Here is a 27,238-nt window from a genome sequence, read left to right on the forward strand (position 1 = left end):
GGAGAAACGGTGCTACTGACGGCCCTGCCTTGTCACGCCCCTCCTCAGTCTTACTGGTCCCCTCTGACCGGCTCCTCCTCCAACAAACATCTCCACCAGCTTTACCACCATGAGCTTCCTCAGCTCCATGCAAAGGCACCTTGATTAACACCATTTACCACCTGCACAAAGACTGCCCACCAGAAAAACATATAAAATATATATATACACACACACACACTCACAGACGACGTGCTGACGAATGAGAAAAGCAGACGAGCACCCAATTATGTTAGGAACCGGCCTTGGGGAACCGGACCGCAACACAAAAGTGCCCCCACTCTTCCCACTCCCAAGGATGATCAGCCAAACCACCATCACAAGTTCACAAGTAGCAGGTTTAGTTTCAGAGCACAGCATGGCCCCAACACAACTAACCAATCAAACTAATCCCCAACCTTAAATTTACCTAAGAAAAGAAAATGATGGATTAAATGAGACACAGCTCTTACCTATAAGCTCCTACAAAATAAACATGAGAAAATGTTACAAAAAACTAAAGGGCTTCTCCCCCTACTTTCTGCTACTTGGGTAAGTGTTATTTACAGTGTACAAAAGTGTAGATCTGGAAGGTAACTATTTACAGTTTAGACTGCACAGGTCTACCAAGATAAAGACACATCTTAATAAAGTTCTGCAGAACTACTAAAGTAGGTCTACACACAGTTCCTACCTGACAGAACACAGCAGTCAGCACAGCAGCCATCATCATTGGGAATGAGGAGAGCAAGGGGCGACAGGATGGCATCAGCTGGCTTAAATGCTCTCCACCAGCCAATCAGCCAGCAGCAATCTGACACCTGACCAGGCCAATTAGGATGAACACCACCTGCATCTCATTTCTCAATCACACACACACAGAGGAGGAAAGGAATGTTGAACACATAAGAGAAATATACAAGGACTGAATGTGAACATTAACTTCTGTAGCTAATTGAGTTTATAATGACTCAGAGCTTGGGACACCTTGTATATTAGCCTGTATTATCCCATACATGTAAAAAGCAGCTGTGATGGCAAAAATTAGGCTTACAACATATACAGTATATAAAATATGTGACTATGTGTGTTTTGTACATGATTAGTTCATTAACTATGGGCTTAATTATAAATGAGTTATGACTGAACGTTACTATAAAGCACACATGGGCAACATACGGCCCCCTGTGTGGCCTGCGATGGAATTGCAAAAAAAGATTATTTTTTTTTACAGTGCACCTGAACGCAACATGGAAGATACCCGCTGAATAAGTGTCCAAATGTTCATGTCATTCTGGCCAATATTCTTCTGTTATAGCATTTCAGTCTGGAATATGGAATATCTTTCAATAATCTTTTTTTTTTTTTATGATTAGAAGTTTTTATTATTTTCGTTAGACAAGCAAAACAGACATCCATCACAGGTAACAGCTTCCTGTTAACACTAGACAACAAAATAAAATAAAAAGACAGCAAGACACAACAAACAACAAAACACAACATATTGGTGATGTACAGAAAAGTAAAAGATCAAAAATACAGCCTGACCGTCATAAATTGGCAATTTATGTTCATCTGAGCTAGAGATGCCACTATTTTTCAATATATGCGTGATAATGCCCCCATTTCAAATTATATTCGTCCACCTTATCAAGCAGCCTGTATGATAGTTGTTCAAGGGCAGCCAGCTGCCCAAGAGAAATGTGCCATAAAGACGGTGCAGGAGCCGAAGAGGACTTTCACTCCTTAACCAATAATCTTCGTCCTAACATTAAAGCCGTCTGGATCCAATTAGCGAGTGGTGGAGTCAAATCACTCAATGTTGCGGGATCACCCAAAATAAATAGACTGGGGGTAAACGGAATATCGAGGCCAACAATTTTTTCCACAAGACCATGAATGGCTAACCAAAACTCCTGGACTTTTGGACATTCCCAAAGCATGTGCACCAGAGTGCCGCCTTCTTCTTTACACCTCCAACACTCCGAGCTGTCCACCAGACCCACCCTATGCAGCCTGGATGGTGTCCAGTAGATTCTGTTTATAATTTTGAATTGGATCAATCTCGTTCTCAATTCCCTTGACATTTTCTTTCCATTTTCGAGAATTCTTCCCCATTCAACCTCTGTAAATGATACCTTTAAATCAGTTTCCCAAGTCAGTTTAAGGGACATTGTGCTTGAATCTGAGACCGCCAAGATCATAGAATAGTAAGCAGAGGCTTCATGACCCAGCCCAAAAATTTTCAGAAACATCTCAAGTGTGTTCTTTCAATAATCTTTATGACTAAAAGGCCAAAAGTAATCTCATGTGTAAGAAATGGCTGTTCTACATTGAGGTAGAAATTTAAATAATTAACTTGTTGGTTTTGGATTTATTTAGCTTCAAGAGTGCATGTTCGTGTGACCCTCAACACAGGCTTTGAGAATCCCGGCCACTTACTGATACTTATGCTTAAATTAACCCACTCATATTCTGGTTTGTTTCAAGAAAAACATTTCGGATAGTGGAAATTCTAATTGGCTGGTAACTTTAAAATCTAGCAGCCATATTGGCAGGTGGTGAAAAAAGTTAATTTCAAGCCCTGCAGGGAGAGTGTGTGGTGACATAGGAGTGAGTGAGAAAAGGATCAAATATTGGTGGTTAAAGGAGAATTTCGGTTTTTTACACCACGGTCCTCATTTCCAGTTTAGAATATGATGTTTTACTCACCGAAATAGTTTCGCTTCATTCAGATGCCCAGGGAAGATTTTGAGCTCCGAGTACACTCTTCAAACAGGCTAGAACCGCTAGAACGGGAGCCCACGGGGCATTCTGCACGGCAGTGCACGCGCTCTCTAAATGACACTTTTTCTGTCAGATCACGGTTCATTATGGTTGTAAATATAATTATTTAGCTAATAGCTAGAAGCTAGGCTAACAACAACACCGCAGTCAGCGTTGATCTGCCCCGGATGGGGTTACAGTGCGTATCGTCCCCCTTCTGTGGTTTCTCTGAAGAAGTGGTTTCACAGAGGGGGGAGATAGGCACTGTAACCCCATCCGGGGCAGATCAACGCTGACTGCGGTGTTGTTGTTAGCCTAGCTTCTAGCTATTAGCTAAATAATTATATTTACAACCATAATGAACCGTGATCTGACAGAAAAAGTGTCATTTAGAGAACGCGTGCACTGCCGTGCAGAATGCCCCGTGGGCTCCCGTTCTAGCGGTTCTAGCCTGTTTGAAGAGTGTACTCGGAGCTCAAAATCTTCCCTGGGCATCTGAATGAAGCGAAACTATTTCGGTGAGTAAAACATCATATTCTAAACTGGAAATGAGGACCGTGGTGTAAAAAACCGAAATTCTCCTTTAAGACTGAATAATGACATCACAACTGTTAATTTAAAATGAGTTATTCCTCTAAACCTGGCTTCAAATGCCCCAATTTTTTCGCGCTGGCGCCGTTCAGCCCTCAGCAAAATCTGGTAGCGAGGACTTTTTTTGTGGCCCTCTCTATCATCAAAGTTGCCCATCCCTGGGTTACGGCATGACAATATTTGTTCGGCCCCCCGGCAACAATCTGGATTTCTCATGTGGCCCCCCATGAAAAATAGTTGCCCACCCCTGTGTTAGAGGGTACACACAGGAGAATACTGTCACAGAGGACTAAGAGATGATTTACCATCTAAGGCAGGGGTGGGCAACTATTTTGCGTATGTTGCCCATGTATGCTGTACACGGTGTCTTTGTTGCACACTGATGGCCTCCAGGCATAATGGGTTTGGATGTGCTCTGCCCGGGGAGAGACGCAGACACAAAGAGTGACATTTAGCCAGATGGGCCAGCATCAGTCTCATGCAGATTAGCCAATCCCATCGTGCCTGGTAGAGAGGAGTAGCCGGACCAAGGGCGTAACTTTGCTTTGAGAAGTGGGGGGGACATACATAATAAAATAGGAAGTCCCTGGGGGTAACCCCAAAACCCCCCACTGCATTTTCCCCCCTGCCAAAAACGACATGTGATTAGCATAAAGTGGGCATGTCTGTAAAGGGGAGACCCGTGGGTACCGCATGGAACCCATTCTCATTCAGATATCTTGAGGGGCGAGGTCAAGGGACCCCTTTGAAAATGGCCTTGCCAATTTTCCCTCCTCGCCAAAATTTTGCCTAAATGTGGAGCGTGATTTAGCCCCTTTCCCGACAAGCTAGCATGAGATGTTTGCTACCAACGGGATGCCTTGCTTCTTCTAGTTTCTGATGCTTTCAGTATCTTAACTCCAGCTTTAAAATGAGTCTGCTACAGCCTCTGAAAGACAGTCATGTTGGCCATGTCCACCCTTTTATTGTGGTTAAAAAGTGTGTGTGTGTGTGTGGGGGCGGGGGGGCAGCAAAATCTGGAAGTGTCCCTAGTGGAAATTCCGCCCTTGAGCCAAACAGAGAATGGACAGCAGACACCAAGAGGGGCTGAGTGACATTGGCGCCGCCAAGCCCTAATCTTGTTGTCTTGCCAGGTCATTATGGCCTCCAACAATGGCTGCACTGTAAAAGCCGCTCCTTAGCCGCAGTCTCTATTCTCTCCAGCCACTTATCCAAGATATCATTTTCCAGGCGAAGTGACAGAAAGCCACCCCCATACACCCGGGCCAAACCCCCAGTGTCTTCACACTCCAAAGCACACAAAGACACGGGGACGCGGCGGCTAGCGAGGGAACGGGAGGAAGGAGAAGCCTCGCAGAACATAAACAATGGCTTCAAGCATTTTGTTATTGTGCGTTTTGGCGGAGCCGGGCATGCTAATGTCGGGTTACAAATGACGATCCCGGTAGCATTGTGTTACAATGTGCCAAAGGGAGGCGGGGAGGTGGCGCTCAGGCCTGGGGGGAGGCTGGGAGTTTGCGCTCAGGCCGCGGGGGATAAGCAGAGATTCGGTGGCTGTGGCAGCTGGAGCCCCCGACACTTGCGCTGTGTGTGCTGATCCTAGGGAAAGGGCCAGATGTAATTCCCGGAGGAAATCGCACAGGCAGCTGACGACTCGCACACAGCACACCACCACGCGAATGCAAACATGGTGTCACGGATGCCTGTACGCAGATGCACATGTGCACACTTAACTGTCACATCACATGCATAATAGTGTTTTCTCTCCGTTTCTGCCCTCGTGCTCTCAGGGAAGGCACACACACACACAGACACAGAAGTGGTGAATATGCATGTGTTTGTGTCGTGTGTGGATGTCAGCAGACGATTCATTGGCTCGCACACCTGCCACTATCTGTCTGTCTGTGTTTCCGTTTCATTGTTCTTCCTCTTGTCTCCCCGCGCTCACACAGGGCGCATGCTAATGTGGAAGTAGCACAACACTATAGTGACAAAAGCAAAGCCACTATTTCTCTCTCCATGTCTGACTCTACCTGTTGGGTTCTGGCTCCTAGCTTCAGGGTGGCACACCTGCTGCACCTCATATTTTTGTGTGTGTGTGTGTGTGTGTGTGTGTGTGTGTGTGTGTGTGTGTGTCACATTTTCACAGTTCATTTAGTCCAAATGAGACCTTTACTGTAGGTGGCGGTCCACAAATGTCATGCTATTGACAATAACACTGATGATAGTGTTTGTATTCTTCTTCTTCTTCCTAATGCAATTTCTTGTAGCCTATGATCACGCCTCCTCACCCCCCCCCCCCCGCCCTCTTTTCTCCCCAATTGTACTTGGCCAATAGAGAGCCGCAGGAACGAGTCCGGAAATCATCGATGCTAACAGTCCTGGTTTTTGGCGCGATGCTTCTAATAATCTCTCTGGGCAACGCTGGCTTAATCAAACGCGAACCAGTGTTTAGTAATATCATCTTCACACACGAGGACCACTTTTATGAGTTTTGAAGCTTTTACGTGCCGTTAAAAGGGCGGCTAGCTAGCAAACGGCTAAATGAGACTACACTGTTGAGTCGATGGGGATATATACGTCAATAACGTCACCACTTCAAAGGACGAACACGGAAATTCTCTTTCCCTCACCTGGTTCAGCCCCGTTCAGCCCGGGGTAATCAGTGCACACATCAACAACAGTCCAGGTTGAGTGCTGACGTGACGTGGAAGCCTATGCGACAGTGTGTAGTTCTGGATTAGCTTAGCTTCTAGGGCTCGCATTTACGCTACAAAACTCATAGTGGTCCTCATGTCTGAAGATAATCCGACGGAACTCTGGTTCGTGTTTGATTAATCTTGCGTTGCCCTGAGACCGTATTTGAAGCATCGCGGCAAAAACCCATTCAAAAATCCCATAGACAGAAACAGTGAAGAACCAGGAAGTCCGGGACTTCCGCGTTCTGACTACAAAAATACGTCATCCCTGCGGCTCTCTATTTCCTGTTAGGGTGTCCCGGTCGTTGCTCCACCCCCTGCTCATCTGGGGAGAGTTGTAGACTAGCTAGCACATAATGCTTCCTCCGATACATGTGCAGTTGCCAGCCACTTCTTTTCACCTGCCCTGCCCTGTAGCCTATGCTTCTTGAGATGTATATACTGTGTATTCCATTCTGACCTGAGACCTGTTCTGCTGTGTTTCAGGGCGACTCTATAAGGACCAACATCCAGCTGGATTTCGGGGACGGCACAGCCGTCTCCTACTCCAACCTGAGCTGGACTGAGGAAGGCATCAAACACGTGTACAAGTCTGCTGGGATATTCCGTGTCACGGCCCTAGCAGAGAACACCCTGGGTTACGACACCACAACGCTGTACCTTCACGTCACATGTATGTGCCCACATTCTTCAGACAAGTTCATTCATTAATTAATTAATGAATCCAGCTAGGTGATGATTATTCTCATTTGAAATGCAGGATTACATAATACCAACTGGGGTGAGGATTGTATTTGTAACCCCTGGGTTTACAAAATAATTCCCAACCCCATTGTGTAATAATAAGAAAATACCTGCTCAGTATTTAGAAAATCATGCATTGTTTCTCATTTCAAAGTGGTGATTTTTGGAGCTGAGCAGGTTTTAACCTGACAGCAGCAGTAAGGAACGTACCAAATTATCTACATGACTTTGTAATAACCTGCATGTTTATAAGTGACTGTGCGTGACACCTACAGTGCCTCCAGCGGTAAAGTGGGCCCAGCTGAATGATAGTCACGCTGTTGATCCATGTGTTTAGCTAATCTGAGATTAGCTGTAGCAACCTACCATATGCACACCATTATGTAATACAGCAGCTGGGATGAACACAGATAATACGGTGGAGCATCTTTGTGGGAAAGGTCATCACAAACCAGCTTATGCAAGGCTTCAGAAACAGAGATCGACACCTTCAAGGCCACAGATGATTGCCAGTTATCTGACAATACACCAGCAGAAAACTCTATAGTATTCATTTCAACACCATTCAGGCAGCAATACAACACTGTATCATAAAGGTTTCTGAGGAGGCATGTACTGAATTGTTTCCTGGTTTTAATTGTGAGGAGCCATTTCATCAGTTTGTTCAGTCCATTTTAATTCTGTGTCAGTGTATCCTTACATTTTTTATGGCAATCATTTTTTTTATAACCACTTATTTCACAGTGCAGGTGAAGTACTACAATGATTTCTCAGCTGAGCATATTAATACCAAATGAGTCTCTCTCTGTCGCACACACACACGCACGCACACACACACACACACACACACACACACACACACACACACACACACACAGAGACAAACTGAGCGGGGATAAAGATGAGTTGTGGTTAAAGAGGATGAGTTGGACCTTTCCTGTGAAAATACTGTAGCCTACTGTATTACATCTGCCTGCTGTGGGAAACTTGAGCCCTGAGATTACTGGAATCCTGTCTGCTCCTACTAGGTTCTTATAGGGAGGAAGATAGCCAGAAGGTATCACGTCAAAAAAAATGAAAATAAAAAATCGAATGGTACCGTCTTGAGGTCAAATCATTTTCAAAACCATCACAGTGACGGACCCATGAAGACCCATCAAAGCTATTGAAATGTTGCTGTCGCTGTATTATTGCTGTACAGATGACACTTTATCGATCGTTTTAAAATGACTCAGGCCAAAGCTTTTTGCTAATCAAGTCCTGGGAATGAATTTGCTATTAGGTAGGCATATAAATCAAACGTGTTAACACTGAGCTGGAGCAGACCCATCCATGCTTTGTGAATGTGATTCTGCCATATTGAGTCTTCCATTCCTTTTCCGAGCCTAATGACCCTCCTGTGTTTGTGATGTCGGCTCGTACTTTTCTCAGAGTCACGAATACGTCGCAACTCGGCCATCCGAGTTTGCATTCACATGCTTTAGAGAATTGGAGAATTGGAGAATGTTTCCTCTACTGTTTATAACACATGTTGCCAGTCTTCTAGACTAACATTAGCAATCAAGCTAACTATAGCCTAGATCCCATTTCAGGGGAATATGAAAGTAAATACCACATTTGAAATGGACATTGAATGCCCTATCAAGGAATACCATGTCTTCTAAATTTGTAGTTGTGGTTCATTTTTGGCTTTAATATTGTATCAAATTTCTTATGTAAACGTACGACTCTGTGCTCTGTTCAGCCATCTTGGAAAGAGCGATTACGTCACAACTCGGCCAATTTGTGCTGCCTGCATCTACAATCCTGCTTTCTCCAACTTAATCATCTAACGTAATACTGTATGTGGCAGCTCCTGGTGGGAAACTCGTTCAGGCCATAAATCTGACACCACTTGAATGCAGGATCAGGTCACATATCACATGCACGCAGGGCCGCTGCAAGTCATTTTAAGCAGGTGGTGCTGCAAGGAAGGGACTTTTGGCTTTGGTTATTTGGACGTTTGGATGTTTTTTAGCCATATTTAGAGGAATATCTCATTTTAAATTAACATTAGGATTATACTGTTGTGTATAGTATTTTCTCCTTTTCCTTTTCACACACTTTCATATCAATGCCAGCTGCAGTGCTCCTGCAGCTGGCAGGGATTCAGAGTCGTATTTACCAAGGGTTTATGGTGCCGTTAATGCAGTTGCACACAAGCATTTTGGACATCGCCACTTCGCAGGAGACTTTGAACCATGTTTGATCCAATGGATTTTGAGAAGTGGCAAAGGTAGGGCAGAGGAAGAGATGATTGAAATGGATCGCTTCCATCAATTCACTAAACCAAACCATGCGTAATTATATTTAACGCCAGAGGAAGCATGTCCTGACTTCTCACCCTAGCATGCATGTTCAAAGACCAACTGGCAGAGAAGATGATAAGAGAGGGGAAGCGGTCCATTTGAAAAATACTCCTTATTAAATTAGATTATAGATTGCCAAGTTATATTTATTAACATCAATAATAATGAAATTATTTCATCACTGCTTGATGAATAAAAAAAAACTAACTGGAACCTTGGACCAAGGCCAAGTCATACCATGCCCGCAATGACAAAACGTCTGCAGGGCTTCATGGCCCTCTGGCTCAGCTACAGTGGGCGGGGCATCACAGTCTGCTCTCTCCCCTGTGCAGTGTTAAACCAGCTTAGCCTCTGGCTCAGCTACAGTGGGCGGGGCATCACAGTCTGCTCTCTGCCCTGTGCAGTGTTAAACCAGCTTAGCCTCTGGCTCAGCTACAGTGGGCGGGGCGTCACAGTCTGCTCTCTCTCCTGTGCAGTGTTAAACCAGCTTGGCCTCTGGCTCAGCTACAGTGGGCGGGGCGTCAAGGTCTGCGCTCTCCCATGTGCAGTGTTAAACCAGCTTAGCCTCTGGCTCAGCTACAGTGGGCGGGGCGTCACAGTCTGCTCTCTCTCCTGTGCAGTGTTAAACCAGCTTAGCCTCTGGCTCAGCTACAGTGGGCGGGGCGTCACAGTCTGCTCTCTCCCCTGTGCAGTGTTAAACCAGCTTGGCCTCTGGCTCAGCTACAGTGGGCGGGGCGTCAAGGTCTGCGCTCTCCCATGTGCAGTGTTAAACCAGCCAGTCTCCCGGTAGACATGCACACACAGTACTTACATAGTGCCACAGGTATTCCAATTGTAAAATTGTGAATTGAATTACATTAAGTGTATATGGTGCCTTACCTGTTAATAGATCAGGTGCTAAGTTGGAGAAAGCTGCACTCTATAGTAATTAGCTCACCTCTTAGTAAATACATCCCTCTGTGTGTTGGTGGAAAACACCTCAGGATGGTGGACGCTTGCTGATACAGGAGCTTGAACTCCAGTTGAAAGGATTGGCTAGTATGTAACAGTATACTGTATAAAAGAATACGAGGGATCAGCCGAGCAGCATTTTGGTAAACAAACCACGTCACTGGGTGGCAATGGAACCCTATGGAGCATGAGCTTTCGGAGGCTTGAGTGTTAGACTCTAGCCAGGTAACTCTGTTTACATTTTAAAAACTGACAGTTCACACAACTTTAGCATGACATGCATTATACTTCAAACTCTTGAGCTAATTCTGCTCTCATTCAGAATGTCAAAATATAAGCGATGTGATGTATAGTTTTTGAGATATTAACATTTGTTTAGCACAGCTCATACTATTAACTGCCGCGGGGTTCCGCATTTCTGGGTGACAAGTGACGTCACGCTGATTCGTCCTATATGATACATTGGTGCAGTCTAGATTCAAGATGCAATATCCAAAACTCCACTGAGGTATCAACCGCAACAGTGTTTGCAGCTGTACTCCCCGTGTTTATGGGATGTGTGATGTTGCATATTGGATTGTTTTTGTTGTTGTTGTTGTAGCAGCAGTAGTCGTTTTTTTTTTATCAGTACCCCGTTCCCATGGATGCCTCATTCCTTGCGTTGCGCCCACACATGACATCCAACCCTCCTGCTGTGTCCCTTCTCAGGTCCAGTGGAGCACGTCCAACTTCTTGCCCCCTTCGTGGTCATAAGGAACAAGGAAGTGAACATCACAGCGGTGGTCTGGCCCAGCCACTCACGCACTGTCACCTACTTCTGGTGGTTAGGCAACAACACTGAGGTATTTTTTCCAGGGCAGAGCTCATTAATGGAAATGTTTGTCTAATTTGTATTGCTTGCTATGTAGCCTTTTATGTATTATTATTAAATCAGTTTTATTCTTATTGTTTATTTTTAGTGTTAGTTGCATAGATTTGTTTCAATATCCTTTTCATAATAAGTTCCATACTCCTGTGCCAAGTTATTTGACCCACTGAAAGTTTTCTTTCTTTCTAAACTCTTGATCTTCTGTAGATGTTAAACGGATGTGTAATATTGATCTTGTACCTGCTGTGCTTGCAGCCGGTGATATCGTTGGATGGGAGCATCTCTTACACCTTCCCCAGTGAGGGCATGCACACCATCACAGTCCAAGTGTCTTCTGCCAACACCATACTGCAGGACACCAAGACCATAGCAGTCCAAGGTCAGTGCTGCTCCTCCAGCTCCGCTCTGATGATGAAAAACACAGGTGGACTAGTACTGTACTGTCTTCTTGGATTGTTTTTAGTACAGTACTTGCTCAAATACTAACAGAAGTGTGTACTATTTACTTCAAAACTGGTGTACCCCTGCTTGGCCCTTTAGTGGTGGAGTAGATATCAATTAGTAGAGACTTCATATAAGAAAAGGCAAGGAATGCGCACACTACTTAAAATCAAAAAGACTAAGAAGGAGGCCGAAAAAGTATTTTCGATGCATTTACATGTATTACAGGAAGTCATGCTCTGCGCACAAAAAAATCACATAAAGTATGAATACAGACAAATGTTTCGATACTACTGGTACATCTTCATCATCAGTGTTAAAGTAGTGTGTGACTTTCTGGCCTTTTCTGATTAAGTATCTACTCTCTCTCTCACTCTATTCTTTATTTACTTCAACCACACAATATATTCATATTCTAAATTGAAAAGTCACTAAATGTTTGTCTTGCAGTTTCAGTGAGCTACCCATGTGTACTGTCTTAGGGCACTTCTACTTAAGCAAAAATATCCCATTACTCTTTCTACCTCTGAAGAAAATATGTCTTTACTTCAAATGAACTAATCATGCAGCAAGTCATTGTAAAACACAGTGATTTATTACCAGTGGATGTGTTGCTGTATCGCAGTGACACTTTCTAATTATCTAGGAGTGCGTGTGATACATTTAGCCCAAGGGAAGTGTCGGCCATATGAAAGCCTCTTCTTTTCATCAAAGCTGTTGAACCACCTGAAACTCAACGTGAGCAAAATGACAGTTGGCGAAGATCCCTGAGAATAAACGCTGACTGAATTCATCTGTGATTCTTCCCCCCCGACTCTCCTCCACAGAATTCTTCAAATCTCTACTTTTATCTTTCTCCCCTAATCTGGACGAGTTCAACCCCGACATCCCCGAGTGGAGGCAGGACGTGGCCAGAGTCATTAAGAAGGCACTGCTCCAAGTGAGTGATTTGCATGTCCTCTCTCCTTCTCCTCCTCTTCTCTGTTACTGTATCTCTCCTTCTCCCCCTCTTCTCTCTGTTACTGTCTCTCTCCTTCTCCTCCTCTTCTCTCTGTTACTGTCTCTCTCCTTCTCCCCCTCTTCTCTCTGTTACTGTCTCTCTCCTTCTCCTCCTCTTCTCTCTGTTACTGTCTCTCTCCTTCTCCCCCTCTTCTCTCTGTTACTGTCTCTCTCCTTCTCCTCCTCTTCTCTCTGTTACTGTCTCTCCTTCTCTTCTCTCTGTTACTGTCTCTCTCCTTCTCCTCCTCTTCTCTCTGTTACTGTCTCTCTCCATCTCCCCCTCTTCTCTCTGTTACTCTCTCTCCTTCTCCTCCTCTTCTCTCTGTTACTGTCTCTCCTTCTCCTCCTCTTCTCTCTGTTACTGTCTCTCCTTCTCCTCCTCTTCTCTCTGTTACTGTCTCTCTCCATCTCCCCCTCTTCTCTCTGTTACTGTCCCTCTCCTTCTCCCTGTTGTCTCTCTGTTAGTCTCTCTCCTCCTCTTCTCTGTTACTCTCTCTCCTTCTCCTCCTCTTCTCTCGGTTACTGTCTCTCTTCTTCTCCTCCCTGTTACTGTCTCTCTCCTTCTCCTCTTCTCTCTGTTACTGTCTCTCTCCTTCTCCTTCCTGTTACTGTCTCTCTCCTTCGCCCCCTCTTCTCTCTGTTACTGTCTCTCTCCTTCTCCTCCTCTTCTCTCTGTTACTGTCTCTCTCCTTCTCCCCCTCTTCTCTCTGTTACTGTCTCTCTCCTTCTCCTCCTCTTCTCTCTGTTACTGTCTCTCTCCTTCTCCTCCTCTTCTCTCTGTTACTGTATCTCTCCTTCTCCTCCTCTTCTCTCTGTTACTGTCTCTCTCCTTCTCCTCCTCTTCTCTCTGTTACTGTCTCTCTCCTTCTCCTCCTCTTCTCTGTTACTGTCTCTCTCCTTCTCCTCCTCTTCTCTCTGTTACTGTCTCTCTCCTTCTCCTCTTCTCTGTTACTGTCTCTCCTTCTCCTCTTCTCTCTGTTACTGTCTCTCCTTCTCTGTTACTGTCTCTCTCCTTCTCTGTTACTGTCTCTCTCTCCTTCTCCCCCTCTTCTCTCTGTTACTGTCTCTCTCTCCTTCTCCTCCTCTTCTCTGTTACTGTCTCTCTCCTTCTCCTCCCTGTTACTGTCTCTCTCCTTCTCCTCCTCTTCTCTCTGTTACTGTCTCTCTCCTTCTCTCCTGACTCTCTCTCATTTGTTCCTTTCTTCTTAATCTTACCTCTGCTGTCCAATCCGCTCAGCTCTTTGGTGCAGCAAGCGAACGGCCTCGGGCCACCGTGTGATTCATTATCACGCAGGTGCCAACAGGCCGCCGCTGCCTCTCCCAAGATGGCGTTACTGTACGAGCGCTGATTCCTTTCTTTTCAAAAGTCACCAGGAAAGATGCACTCAGTTTCAAACTTAGCATCCGAGGGGTGAGGGATGGCGGGGTAGTAGTGTACGGGGATCTGTTAGTCTGTGTGTGTGTGTGTGTGTGTGAGCGTGTGTATGTACAGTATGTGTGTGTGCATGCGCGAGCGTGTGTGTTTAAGCATACTCGAATGTAGGAGGGGTGCGAGTGCCCTGGCTGTGTGTGGGAAGCTCACACATCCTTGTTAAGTGCTACTCATCTCCCCATTCACAGCTCTCATGAATAACTTCCTGCGTTTGGCGGTGCTGTGCTGTCGGCCATCTTGCCGGCAGGATTGAACGCCGGAGCCGAGGGTGGCCGCTTTGTTTGTTTGTTGTCGAATGTTTTGGTGGGTGAAGGTTATGTTACGAACACCCCGGATTCATGTCCATGCTGTGGAGACAATTGATTTTGTACAAGTCGTTCAGTCCATTTTTTTCTTTAATTCATTTTTATTCATACGGCTCAATAGATATTTGATTTGTAGAACATAGTTTGTACTACGGGGGAATGAACTTGAGCGAGTAAAGAGCCTCTCTGCTGTGGCAACCACATAAAAGAATGTTCCTGGCTACCTCAACATAGAGTGCCCACATCACATCACGCCCTCTTCGCTCTTCCCGTTTTGGCATGGGAACTAATGGATTTCATTCCTCATTCATTTCTGCATAGACATAAAAAAAACTTTATCAAAATACGGTAATTTGACTTGGCCCCAAACCCCCCCCCCCTTCCCTCACACACACAATCTTGTTTGTTATTGTTATTGTGGTCTGAGTGAAATGTTCGTAGTCCATGATAGTCTCTCCTGATTTCTCTTCGTTTGACCAAGCAAACTTTTTCAAAACGTCTATGGGAAAATGAATGGGCAATGAAATCTCTTAGACACCATGCCAAAGCTAGTGTAATAAGTTGCTTTGTTAATATTTAAGTTTTTAAGGCCAAATTAACAAATCAGTTTCACATCACTGCCCTAATGTAGGGCATTCTTCACTGAATCTATATTAGCAGCTAATGTGGGGCATACTTCACTCAATCAATATGAACATCCCTTACAGAAACTCAAACCATCTTCAGTCTCAAATCGATCAGCTGGACGGCTGATGGAAGTTGAAGCCTGAAGCCTAAAGCCTAAAGCTTGCAAGTAAATGTAGAAGTCAAACTGCAGTGGAATCTCTGTCGATGTGCCTAAAATGTATTTGACCGAATTGATTGTGGGCTGTACACACTAACACATGTTCGAGTTTTCATTTTGCAAAACGTCTCCATTATCTTGTGAACGTGTTGCGTTGTGATACTGTATGTGACAGGTTTTGTTAAAAAAGAACAGAAAAAGTTCTCAAACTTTCTCCACGTGTTAAGGACCCCTAAACTGATCCCCCTTTTTGCTGGGGACCCCTGGCAGACCCTCAAGGACCCCTGGGGGTCCCCCGTCCACACTTTGAGAACCACTGTCTTAAAAGATGGAAGGTAACTCTAGGTGAATACTAGTTAACAGAATGATTACGCTACATTACAGATGGCTTCCTCTATTATTTGGGGGAACTTCACGTCAATCTTTTGGATATGTTGTATTTTGGAAATGAACTTGAGGCATTCACAACCACTTTTCACAATTTGTATCTTTTTGAAAGGTTACAAGGGGAGTGGTGTGTGAACAATATTATAGTTCTGTTTAGTTATGACAGCAGGGAACTGACTAACACTGTGAGTGGCTGTTAGTGGAGAGGGTGATTGATGTATTGAATCCATAATTCATTTGCAGTGTGAAAGACTGCATGAAAACAGGAACACCGACAGAACAGTTTTCTCACTATATAAAAAGCCTATTCAAATGACTCCAATAATCGGTGAACAATTATAATTGTGCGTATGTAAATGTAGCAAATGATTCTGCAAATAAATTTCAAACGCAATGTATGCATGACATGATCGTATTTTAACTTTATTTGTGAGGTGGGCAGTTTCAGGTTAGCAAATGCTGCACGAGTTGTTCTTGCGTCACGGCACAAACCATACTAAAACTCCCCATTTGAAGCTGTAAAGCTAAAAACTAGCGGTGTCAAAAAGGACGTTAGTAGTTTTTGTCCCCGAGTTCCGCACAGCGTTATTGCAGCTCCCTCGAATTGAAACTATTAAAGTCGAACATTAGGTGAAAATGTTGGCAGTTCCAATACGGGCTTTTATATTCTATTACCTTTGAGTTGCACAGATGTCTGTTTTGTTGTCTTCTTTCCAGATCACCATGTTACATATTTGGATATCTGTGTCGCCCTGTTGCCGACTCTTTGAAGTCATGACTTTGCACTCTTCACCCATCTCATTTTGGCTCTGCACTCGCAGTCCTGAACGCTGGTTCAGTAATGGAGGTTATTTCATTCCATTCTGTCTATCTCTTCAGACACCACCCTCTCTCTCATCCCAGCAGCGCTCCTCGGCAAACTCATACAGTTTAATATGTTCATACTCCCCATACACTAGCTTCTCTCCCAGGTTAATCCACCCCGAGCTATGTCGTCCTCCTTGCTTCCCAAAGGCACAAAAATGTACTCTCCCACCCAATCTGTGCATTGTAAATCTAGCACTGTAGCAAGCTCCACCGATAATTTGATCTATCATCTTATTTCATTGTGTAAAAAAAAAAAAAATCTGCATAATTTTCATAGGAAATACATTTCATGTGGAATTGCCGAAAACTGTATCTCTCGAAGAAGAAGAATTGAGCTGTCCGTGCCGGAAATATGCATGTTTACAAGTGCAATCGCCTTCAATGTGTCTGATTATTCCAGTTTGTATGCAAATGGCCGCGTTTCTTTGGCGAATCCCTCCAGAGCTCATCTCCACGGTAATCTCATCAAATGCTGCAGTCTGAAATCTATGGATGAAAGCAAATTGAGCCGGGCGTCCCCGCAGCGTGGCGCTCCCGCCCCCCCCGTCCTCAGCAAGTGACTCACCTCTCACTCCTGCACACAACCCCAATCATATTTTTAATCCAGCAATGAGTTCACAGGGACTCAAAAGGGAGCGCTCTCAAGCGACTAGACAGCGTTTTAAACTAATGACTGATCGCAACGAACGCAAACATGGTCTGAGTGTATCGATTTCATTTTCTCTTTCTTCCAGGGGGGCTTCTGCTTTTCCATCCTATTCACTTGATCTCCCCCTCTGCCGCCCCTCCTCTCATTGTGAGTCGTGCCCCGGCTATCATTTGTCCACTACTTTGCTGCGCAAATAGTGATTTCTCTCCTTGATAATTGATGTGCTTTGGCTATAGCCACTCCATTGTCCGCCCAGGCCACAGAGAAAACATAAAAACATCACAGGCTCCTAAATGAAGACTGATCACCGCCCGGGCCTCTGTCTGTCTGCCTTGTGCCTTATAAAAGTTGCCTTATCAAGTGAACTGCGTAAAAGCTGCCGTTCTGAAAACAAAAAGACAAACATTGTGGGGGGATTTTTAATCAAAATAATAATACAACATGGACAGCGTTGGCGGTTGAGATGAAGCTGAAAAATCCATTAATAGATTTGTATCTATTGTTTGTGAAGGCTCCACTGACTTGAGTTTGAACATTTCCATTTTCCTTCTTTCTTCATTGAACTGCTTATTAAATTTGTCGCCGAGGCTTTTGAAATGTATTTTATGAGTCTCAATAAAAGGAAAAAAGGCAGGAGAAATGATACAATGATAAGATTAAGGCATCTAATACTTTTGAAGGGGGGGGGGGGGGGGGTTGGGATGATGTACACCACTTTGAGAAAATGTTTCTTTCTGAGCTATTGTGTTGAGTGTAGACAACCACTTATCCTCCAGTAGGGACTCACAGACAGGGCAATGGTATCCTGAATTAGAATGAGAGTGCATAATTCAGTTCTCTCTCAAGATTGAAAAGTAATTCACTAGAAATCCTTTGAAGTCGCTATCGGGCGGAAACCTTGTATCTCCAAATTTGGCCATTTTCTTTTTATTTCATACATGGATTTAGTGGGTACCCAAAAATAACGTGAACATTTCAGGTACTTTGGACCAGCGAAATATGTTATATAACTGGTTATTAATGTTGTTATTAGTAGTAGACTATGTTAACATGTGAATGTTTTTTCTTCCTTGTGATTTTCTTTTTCCGATATACAAGGTTTCCACCCGACAACAACGATTATTTACAGTCTACGAGGTGTTTTTTGTGTGTGTGTGTGTGTGTGTGTGGGGGTGGGTGTGTGTGTGTGTGTGGGGGGGGGGGGTAGAACCACATCAACCACAGTAACCACACTGATTATATGATTTGACGGACACAGCACTAAGATGATGATTTGAATGTATTTATTTCATGTAGCTTTCAGTACCAATCAGCTGTCACAGTGTGACCCATTGTAAGCTAATGCACATTCCTCACTGTCCCTTGTTACAGGTGTCTGATTTCCCAGAAGAGCAGCTCTTGGTAGCCGTGTTCCCAGGTGTCCCAACAGCCGCAGAGCTCTTCCTGTTACCTCACAAGAACCAATCAGAGGGCAAGAAAAAGAGCGAGGAGGAGCTGGAGCGGGTATGCGTCGAGCATGACTGGATTTTACTGCACACAATTCTTTCTCATGAAATCATAATTACACCAAATAAGTTAGTTCCTCGAGTGTGTATATAGAAAAGATTGTGATTTGCAGCACCTCTGAACTCGGTTGTTGGATCTGTTTGACAGGTATCTGAAATAATTGTAAGTGCGCTGAACCAAAACTTGGTGGAGTTCGAGCTCAAGCCGGGGGCGAGGGTGATTGTGTACATCACACAGTTAACGCTCGGTAAGAAACGCTTGATCCCACTTTTTTCCCAATGTTGCCATTAAGTTTACGACTGTAATGTGTGAATGCAATATTCTAAAATATTAACTTGCAAGGATCATTGAATTATGTTCCAGAATTGTATATTTCTTCATTTCGAAGTGTCATGACATAAAACCGTCTTGCCCATGTTTTGACAACAATCAATTTTCTTTGGTCCTCCAATCAAAAATGCATGTCGGTCTGCCACCATCCCAGGCAAAAGAACACAGGCGAGGTGGGGAGGGGTTTCATTTTAAGTGGAACTCCTTGAGACAAGGGATATTTTATGCCTGCCATCAAGAGCCAAACATCTGCTCTATTTCTTTTACAGCCATCCAACCACAAAATGAGTGTTACACTGAGTATAATGATGTTGATTATTTAGTCCTTGAGAAAGAACAGTGTGCTTTAAGGGCACATGCAGAATTCAGAATTGCCTACTGTCACGGCTGCGTGCTAGCAGGATAGCAGGAACACAGGGGATCAGACCAAAAATGGAGATGGCCGAGGCAGAGCTGATGCTGACTGTATTAACACAGCGAGGTACGGGACGGTGAGGCAGGCGAATGGGGTCAAAAGCAGAGAAGGCGGTCCAAACTGGTAAACAAATCCAGGCAAGAATCAAAAAGTCCAATACAAAGGCAAGGTCCAAAACCAGCAGGTAACCGGTCTCAGGGACAACTGAAGAACCACACAGAAGCTAGAGAGCAAGACATGAAGCACACGGACACTTGATTTAACAACCGGGCGGGTTAAAAGCACTCCCCTACCACTAAAGAGACCCGGGTTCAATTCCCGGCAGCGGTAGCTACTTCAGGCTTGGTCAGACGTTCCTACAGACACAATCGGCAGTGTTGGCGGGTGGGAAGCCGGTGGGGTTATGAGTCCTGGGTCACTGCACTAGTGCCTTGTCTGGTCGCCTGTTCAGCGGGGAGGGGAACTGGGGGGGAATAGCGTGACCCTCCCACACACGCTACAGCCTGCCGGTGAAATTCCTCGCTGTCAGGTGAAATGACGACAAGTCAAGGGGAACTGAGGTGCAGACTGTGAAACCTGAAAAGTCAACAATGCGGTTCAGTTTTGAAAACTGTCTTGATACTGTAACAGACGATGTAATTGCTTGTCTGAGGATAAAAAATCAATTACATTCAAGACCTCCGAAAGCTCCCATTACAAAACAAATGGCTGTTTTGAGTATATGAGCGGGAGTGGTGGCGGCACACTGATTGCCAATAAGGTGCTGTCTCCTTTAGACTTTACTTTTCATTAAAAGCCCTCGCTAGTCCTCGAGAACCCATTCGGCCCCGGCTCTCTGATCCCACTGGTGGGCAGATCTTGTAGTGTATTCTATACTTGGCAGGTTCCATTAGCCACACAGTCCCTGGAGGAATATAGCCGTGAGCGGGTCTATAGCTCAAAGCGTTTGGTGCATTACAGCGTGTGCAAAAGTGCTGCTCCGGAACGTGCCGCGCTGCCGCGCGCTCTTCTCCAGTGACATTGGACGTGTAGCCAGCTGGATCGCTCTGTACATTTCACCTCCCAAGAAAAGGTCTGGAAAGCCTTCAAGCTGCTTGAGAAAGGTCACAAGCATCAGACGCCTCCATCTCTGAGCTGAAGGGCCCAGAAACAGCACGGAGATGGTATAAAATGCACTGTTATTTCCCTTCAGTGGTACACATTAGCACACTCAGCAGAATCACGAGGAGAAGGTGCAGGAGCGATGATCAGAACCACGCACGATGACACTCATCACAGCGAGTGCAGCCAGCGCTTTGCTAGGCGTCTTGTTTGAAATAAATATCAAAGTGCATTTAACCATTGCAAATCAAGCTGAAATGTCTGAATTACTTACAGCTGCCATCCACTTGGGCGAGCGTTAGAAAACCGCAATTTCACGCCGCCACAACTTAAGACGTTGGCGATATTAAAAACAAAAGCAAACTTCTCATTACGCACAACAATCGCTGTCTCACATTTACCGACTACGCACAGCGGGATTCGTTTAGCGCTTTTGAGTTGTCGCTGTGAATCGGCAGCCGGCAAACGCTCAAGACAGAATGCAATTTGTACTATAGAAACCACTGGAGTTGAAATGTTTTTTAACTATGGTTTTAACAACATGGCCGCTCTTCTGCCACATTCAAATTGCATAAAACTGCTGAATATACAGTAGGTTTTCCAGCATCTCAATGGCAGTGGCGTTCTCTCTGTCCTGTCTCCCCCTTTCCACAGCGCCCTTGGTGGACTCCAACCCGAGACACAGCAGTTCGGCCATGCTGATGCTTCTATCAGTGGTGTTCCTCGGTCTAGCCGTGTTTCTCATCTACAAGTTTAAGAGGTACACTGTGATTACTTCTGCCTGCTGCACATGTAATCATATAAAAACCAACTATATATGAATTACCATGTCATCCATTTTTGATGATGCCAGATGAGGACGGTCTGCACCAATCAGTGACGATCCGATGGCACTGGAAATGCTATTTCACATGTCCTCCTAGAGGTTGGAGACATCATTTCAACATGCTTCCTTCTGATGCATGAGCCACTTGCGCCAATCAGCGATGACATTCTCAGAAAACGGCCATTAAATTGTTTAATATGCTGCGGCTGTGCCTCGGCTGTTATTTGCTGAATAATGTATGCGTGCTCAAAATGATTCTCTTGAAAAGTCTGCGGGAAATGGAAAAGTTGTCATTAATTATGGATATGGAATTTTCCCCATTAATCTAAAGAAGATGCATTTTTCAAGAAATCTCACAGTTGACAAAACAAAACAATTAATAACCAAAATGACTAGTAATTTGAAATAAATTGCATAGTGACTAAATAAGGCTGTATAATAGGCATCATAAGTTATAGATGGGAAATACCAAAGTTAATGTATTATGCCTATGAATGAGAGAGGTTTAACTATAGTCACGATAACTTCGAAAGTTAACGGCCCCATCGGCCAACCGAACTGTGTACTGTAATATTTATATGTAAGTTGTTCTTCTCTCAGAGTTAGTCTCCAAATTTAAATAATGATTTATGATCATTATGAAAAGTGGAATCTTTCGTACCAGTAGGCTACTGTATCAATAAATAGCTGGACTTTTTTTTTTTTAATGTGAAACTGGTGAAACTGGTACTGTAGATATACAGGAGATGCTTTCCAAGCAAAATATGAGCATCAATCAATCATCAATGTGTTCTTTACTGATCTTCAGAAAAATACCCTGGATCAACATATACGCTGAGGTGAACCAGGAGAAAGAGCAGGAGATGATTGGCTCGGTGGGCCAGGGCGACAGCACGCCTAAAATCACTCTGAGTGAGTTCTCCACGTCCAAAGAACTCATGGAGAAGGAGCTGGATGCCAGGGTCAAACGTAAGTGGAGAGCCTGCATAACATTCATGAACATTCTGCTCATTAGTCTAAATCAGAGGTGCACAAATTATACAATTAATCTGGATGGAGGTCCGTGGGCCAAAAATAAATGATGTTATGTGACATCACATCCCCAAATTGGTCAGCCATGGTCTAAATGCTTTGCATAAAACTGAATTTAATCTGTCAAAATGTTTAAATGTAGTCTTTAGCAGTGTGTGAGTCTTTGGTAGGAACAGTTTCTACAGGTCTTGCAAAGTTTTGCACAATTCCTTGAAATGAATCTGGAGGTGGAGATGCCGTAGCTGGGGATAGGAAGGTGGTCGATATTTGGGATTGGAGGGGTGGGGAAGGGGCAGCGCTTGCCCCTCCCTCATTACCACCACTGAGGTGCCCTTGAGCCAAACCCCAGCCGCTCCAGTCGAGCTGATCAGTGGCCAGCAGATCAGACTGTGGGTGTACTGGTCAGATTCCAGGTGTGAATGTGAACAGGGCGCTCCTGAAAAAGAGCATTGCTCTCAGTGAGACTCCCCCTGTATTCACCTTATTCTTTGCCCACACATGGACGCTTCCGCATTACGTCATTCCGTAATAGTATTTCCGTTTTAGAACCGGATGTAGATTATTTCTTCGACCTTTATTTTTTAGACTTGCCAAAAAGCTCGCAGGCAAGATGGCCGCCCACACTCCCCTCCAAAGCTGGCAGAATTACTCCCCCATAAACTAACATATCTTGGCCAATAAGTATGTAACATAGAAAATAAAACAACCCGTAATATCTTAATTTTATGTAGAATGCAGAGGACTGTTTAGTTAAACTTGCCTTCCAGGAATATTGTGCTCTAAAGATGACGTTAGTGGCTCGAGACTGTTTCGTCCTGAAACCCACACGTTTTGCGCCAGCGTAACCTATGTGGGATTCGAAACAACGCATCCGAGATAGAAAACGTTATGAATATAGCCACGTTATAAACAACAAACTTAACGCTGGTGATCCGTATGGAAACAGTGTTACTCGAAATGGTGAAAAGTTATATCAATTTGGTCATTCAGTGGCATTTTACTGCCATATAACATAACTAACTAGCGGCTAATATTAGCCACAGTAGGCATTACCCATAGATGCACTGGTCTTAAAGGGCTCGCACCGCGTGAACTACAGTAAAAATGACCGCCAACTAGTGCTGAACCGGAAGAACAAATACGTTTGCGTCGAACGCGGAAGAGAGAAAAGGTGGGCGTGGTGAATAAGGTGAATAGGGGGGAAAGACATTTCAATTCCAGCTACACTGAGAACAATGAAATATCAGTAAAAAAAACAACGATGTGTTTTGGCATGTGGCCTTTGGGATTCAATCCTACTGTAGGCCAGCAGGGGGCATAGAGGCAGACGTTTTAACCACACTATCTGGGCACAAAACTGCTGGTTTCAAAGAAACATTTCATATTAATCACAAAAGAAAAACACACTGTCAAGAGCGAATTGGCCAGATAGTACTGCTTCCTTTGACTTTGTATCGTCTTCCAGAGCCGACTATTTTTTGCAGTATCAACAACAGCAAGGCTGACAAGAGGGTCGGCAAGTGAGATCCTTGGCTGCATATCTGAAAACATTGATACTAATGAAGATGCTTTCACTTGCTATTATTGTGGATATCTAGTCGATCCTGCCTCAGGTGGTGAACTTCACACACACACAGCTTACTTCTGCTGGATATCTAGTCCATCCTGCCTCAGGTGGTGAACTTCCAAATGGTTGTGGAAGATGGAAATGAATAAGTCTTGCAAATCCTCATACACCAATACCATTCATATTCAACTTTATTTCCAACTTGATATCTTTCTTCAACTCATCGTTCCCTTCAGTCATCATCTACGTAATGAAATGTTCACTTTGTGCCACTGTAGTTGAGGTCAAGGAAAATATGAATGACACTGTTATAAACTCATTTGAAAATGTAATTGCACTTAAAGTCGACGTGAACCGGAACGGAATGCACCAGCGCGAGCGCTAATATTCAACTTTATTTCCAACTTGATATCTTTCTTCAACTCATCGTTCCCTTCAGTCATCATCTACGAAATGAAATGTTCACTTTGTGCCACTGTAGTTGAGGTCAAGGAAAATATGAATGACACTGTTATAAACTCATTTGAAAATGTAATTGCACTTAAAGTCGACGTGAACCGGAACGGAATGCACCAGCGCGAGCGCGTCGGACACTGAAAACGAATTGAGAGGCGGACCATATACGTGTCGATGATTTGATTTGACAATTCTGAGGACTGGCTTTGGCATTGGCCAATCCTGGCGTGTTCCACCCCCAAATCGAGTGGGATTCAGCCTGTTGTCATGCTACGCGAGTGGGATCCGCAGAGTACCAGGGAGCCAGCTGCTTCGTGCGGAGCGAGCGGACAATCCGATGCATAGGTGCTGCCTGCCCGCCTGGAATCTCCGAGGGGCGACCCCTGACTACCACGCTCTCATGCGCGCGCCATTCACGCTATTTCTGTAAATACGATATTCCTGGAATGCGCGTTTTAACGAGCCAGTTACATTTCTTTGCATTCTTAGAGATTATAGTTTTTGTTTTTTGTTCATGTTTCATGCAATTGGCCAAGTTAGTAGTTAGTTTATGGGATAGGAATTCTGCCAGATGACAGGCACTAGGCACCATTTTCTACTTCATTTAGAAGAGAAAATTATCCTGAAATGAAGATTTGATTGACAGCTGCATGTCTGATATGATTGGTTGAAATGGGGTAGAAATTTGATAGTACTAGGTGACGTAAGCAAACTGTAGATTGCTGTTATCAATGAAATCTTGAAAAATGAACTTTTGATGTGAAAAAGTGTGAAAAACTAAAGAAATTATATTTTTGTGATTTCTTTTTGCATACATTATTAAATAGGTGCACTGCATACCCAGGTATTTGAACTAAAAGAAAAGAAAAGTCATTTTTGGGTTCAGCTCGACTTTAATGACATCTTCATGTTTATGACCGGTTATGTTGTCTTGATTAAGGTCAAGTTGTCGTAACGAAGACATCTCAAGTCAAGTCAAGTCAAATGTATTTGTATAGCCCTAATTCACAAGCATGTCCCAGAGGGCTTCACAGAAAATATGTCTAGCTAATTCTAGCTGACACAACAGTAGCAAATTACAGTAGTAATGATAACACATTGAACAATTGATAGAGAAATATAGAAAATATAGAAATATAGGATAGAGCGGAGGAGAGAGCAGGAGAAGGGAGGGAGAGCAAGGGGAATGTGAGAGAGGAGAGAGCAGGAAAGTGATGAGGTGTTAATCTCAAACAATGTCAACATTGCATTAACAATGACACAATTTACCGAATGACACTTAATGACAACAGTCATAGACAGCTGTCATGTCAGTCATCATATGCACCCTCAAGTAAAGTGTTATCCCCACAGCGCAGTGGTAGCGCTGTCGCCTCACAACAAGACAGTCCCGGGTTCGATTCCCGCTTGGGACGCTGTGGGCGTTGAGGGTGTGTCCCCATCCCCATGTCCTCTGTGCCTATGGCCCAGGTGGGGTCGTCAAAAAGGGCCTTTCTGTGTGGAGTTTGCATGTTCACCCCGTCCTCACATTTACATTCAAATACAAATTAATACAGTATTACAATAATAGTAGTAGTTCCAAAACAGTCATGCTGCATATTAATCTTTCACACCTTCTCTATTTAATATGAGGTCGTCCATTCAAATCATGCTCATGGAGCTGTACTGTATGTTCAGCAAATCATCACAGATAAGGGCAACATTAGGGTCAACTTTTCCTCTCGTGTCAGTGTTGTTCCCTTTTAAAACATAATTGTTTTTCTGTAGGTCCATACATGACTGAATCTAAATGTAGCATTGTTAGAAGGAAGAAAAAGACACAGGTTTAAAATTGGTCACTATCTAATTTACATGCTGTTGAAGGCAGCGCATTGAAAATTCAGTAATTAACACAAAGGTGTCAATGTCAAATAACCCCCCCCTCCCCTGGCATCAAAGCGCCTACGCTAATTACCAGTATTGGGCAGTAACTCAGCTACAGTAACTTAGTTGCCAGTTATGTAAGGGATTACAATTTAAAAAAAAAGTAATTATATTACAGATACTAATCCAAGTAACTTCAAGTTACTGCATTACTTTCTCCAGCGCTGGCACAGTGCTTAAAGGAAGTGTGGAGATGCTGTAGGTCTGGCTATGTGAGACTACTGCATTGAACAGAAGGTGATTACTTTTTTTGTCCTACCCTAGGTTGCCAAATAAATCAAAAGTATGCAGTTTGGCTGATTGTTGACTCCTCCTGTAAGGTTCATTATTCTTCCAATAAAGTGTATTTAGTTCTAAAAGGAGCTGGCTACAGTAAACAGGTTGTATCACTTTTTCAGAGTGGAGGTAGCGAAAATAAAGTAAAGTAACGAGTAACGTAACTAATTACTTTTGAAACCAAGTATAAGTAAAGTAATTTGATTACTTTTTAAAGGAGTAATTAGTAATAAGTAACTAATTACACTTCCCGAGTAATTTGCCCAACACTAATAATAACGAATAACAATTGTTTTCTTTTCTTTTTTCCTTTCCTTTTGTCATTTAGGGGGAGTCGGAAACGCCTGCGAGAGCACAAGGGAGATTCCTAACTGTACTAGTGTGTAAAGCTGGGCAGCGCAGCGGCTTGTGTACAGAACAAAGTATTACAGTGTTGGGGTTTCTCTTTTTCTGTTTTGTAATTCTCAAACACAATTGATGTTAATAGTTTTCTAAGGGACCTCATTTATACAGATTTGCATGGATGTCTTGTACAACAACATCCATGCAGCAAATTTAAATCCACTCAATGAGATCATTGTAATTACTGGCAAAACATATTCCGTTTTGTGGATGTATAAGCTACATGATACATTCATTTGCAGAGTGAAATATCTTTATTTCTTGAGCTTTTGTCAAAACCTATGAAGAGAGTTGTGTAAATTTCCTAAAGAGGTTGCTTTTGAAAATTGTTTCTGCCTATATATAGACTATAATGTCTGAGTCTTCAAGCAAACAGGGAATATTATTGAAATGTACACTATTATCATCAGTTCTGTTATCTGTATATATTATATGTATACTTAATTTCTACATGCTCGTAGTCTGAGTACAATGGTGAAGACAGAAGATCTGACCATGGGTCTGTTTTGGAAAGCGTGTTAAAAAGTCAAACATTACTTAAAGAATCAACTTTGT

General features: G+C 43.7%; 1 protein-coding gene across 1 annotated transcript in view; it reads left to right on the plus strand.

Moving 5' to 3' along the window:
* Nucleotides 1-26,668, plus strand: part of sorcs3a (sortilin related VPS10 domain containing receptor 3a) — a gene marked incomplete at both ends in the record, with an annotated part of 256,176 nt that extends 229,508 nt beyond the window's left edge. Inside the window, 9 exons of the mRNA XM_083655384.1 lie at nt 6,561-6,747; nt 10,826-10,959; nt 11,241-11,364; nt 12,254-12,366; nt 18,221-18,352; nt 18,503-18,602; nt 20,856-20,961; nt 21,836-21,996; nt 26,610-26,668. Coding sequence (XP_083511510.1) covers nt 6,561-6,747; nt 10,826-10,959; nt 11,241-11,364; nt 12,254-12,366; nt 18,221-18,352; nt 18,503-18,602; nt 20,856-20,961; nt 21,836-21,996; nt 26,610-26,668 — 1,116 coding nt within the window. The remainder of the gene's footprint in view (nt 1-6,560; nt 6,748-10,825; nt 10,960-11,240; nt 11,365-12,253; nt 12,367-18,220; nt 18,353-18,502; nt 18,603-20,855; nt 20,962-21,835; nt 21,997-26,609) is intronic.
* Nucleotides 26,669-27,238: the final 570 nt, after the last annotated feature.

Source organism: Poromitra crassiceps, assembly GCF_964638095.1.
Source record: "Poromitra crassiceps genome assembly, chromosome: 19".
NCBI lineage: Eukaryota > Metazoa > Chordata > Actinopteri > Beryciformes > Melamphaidae > Poromitra > Poromitra crassiceps.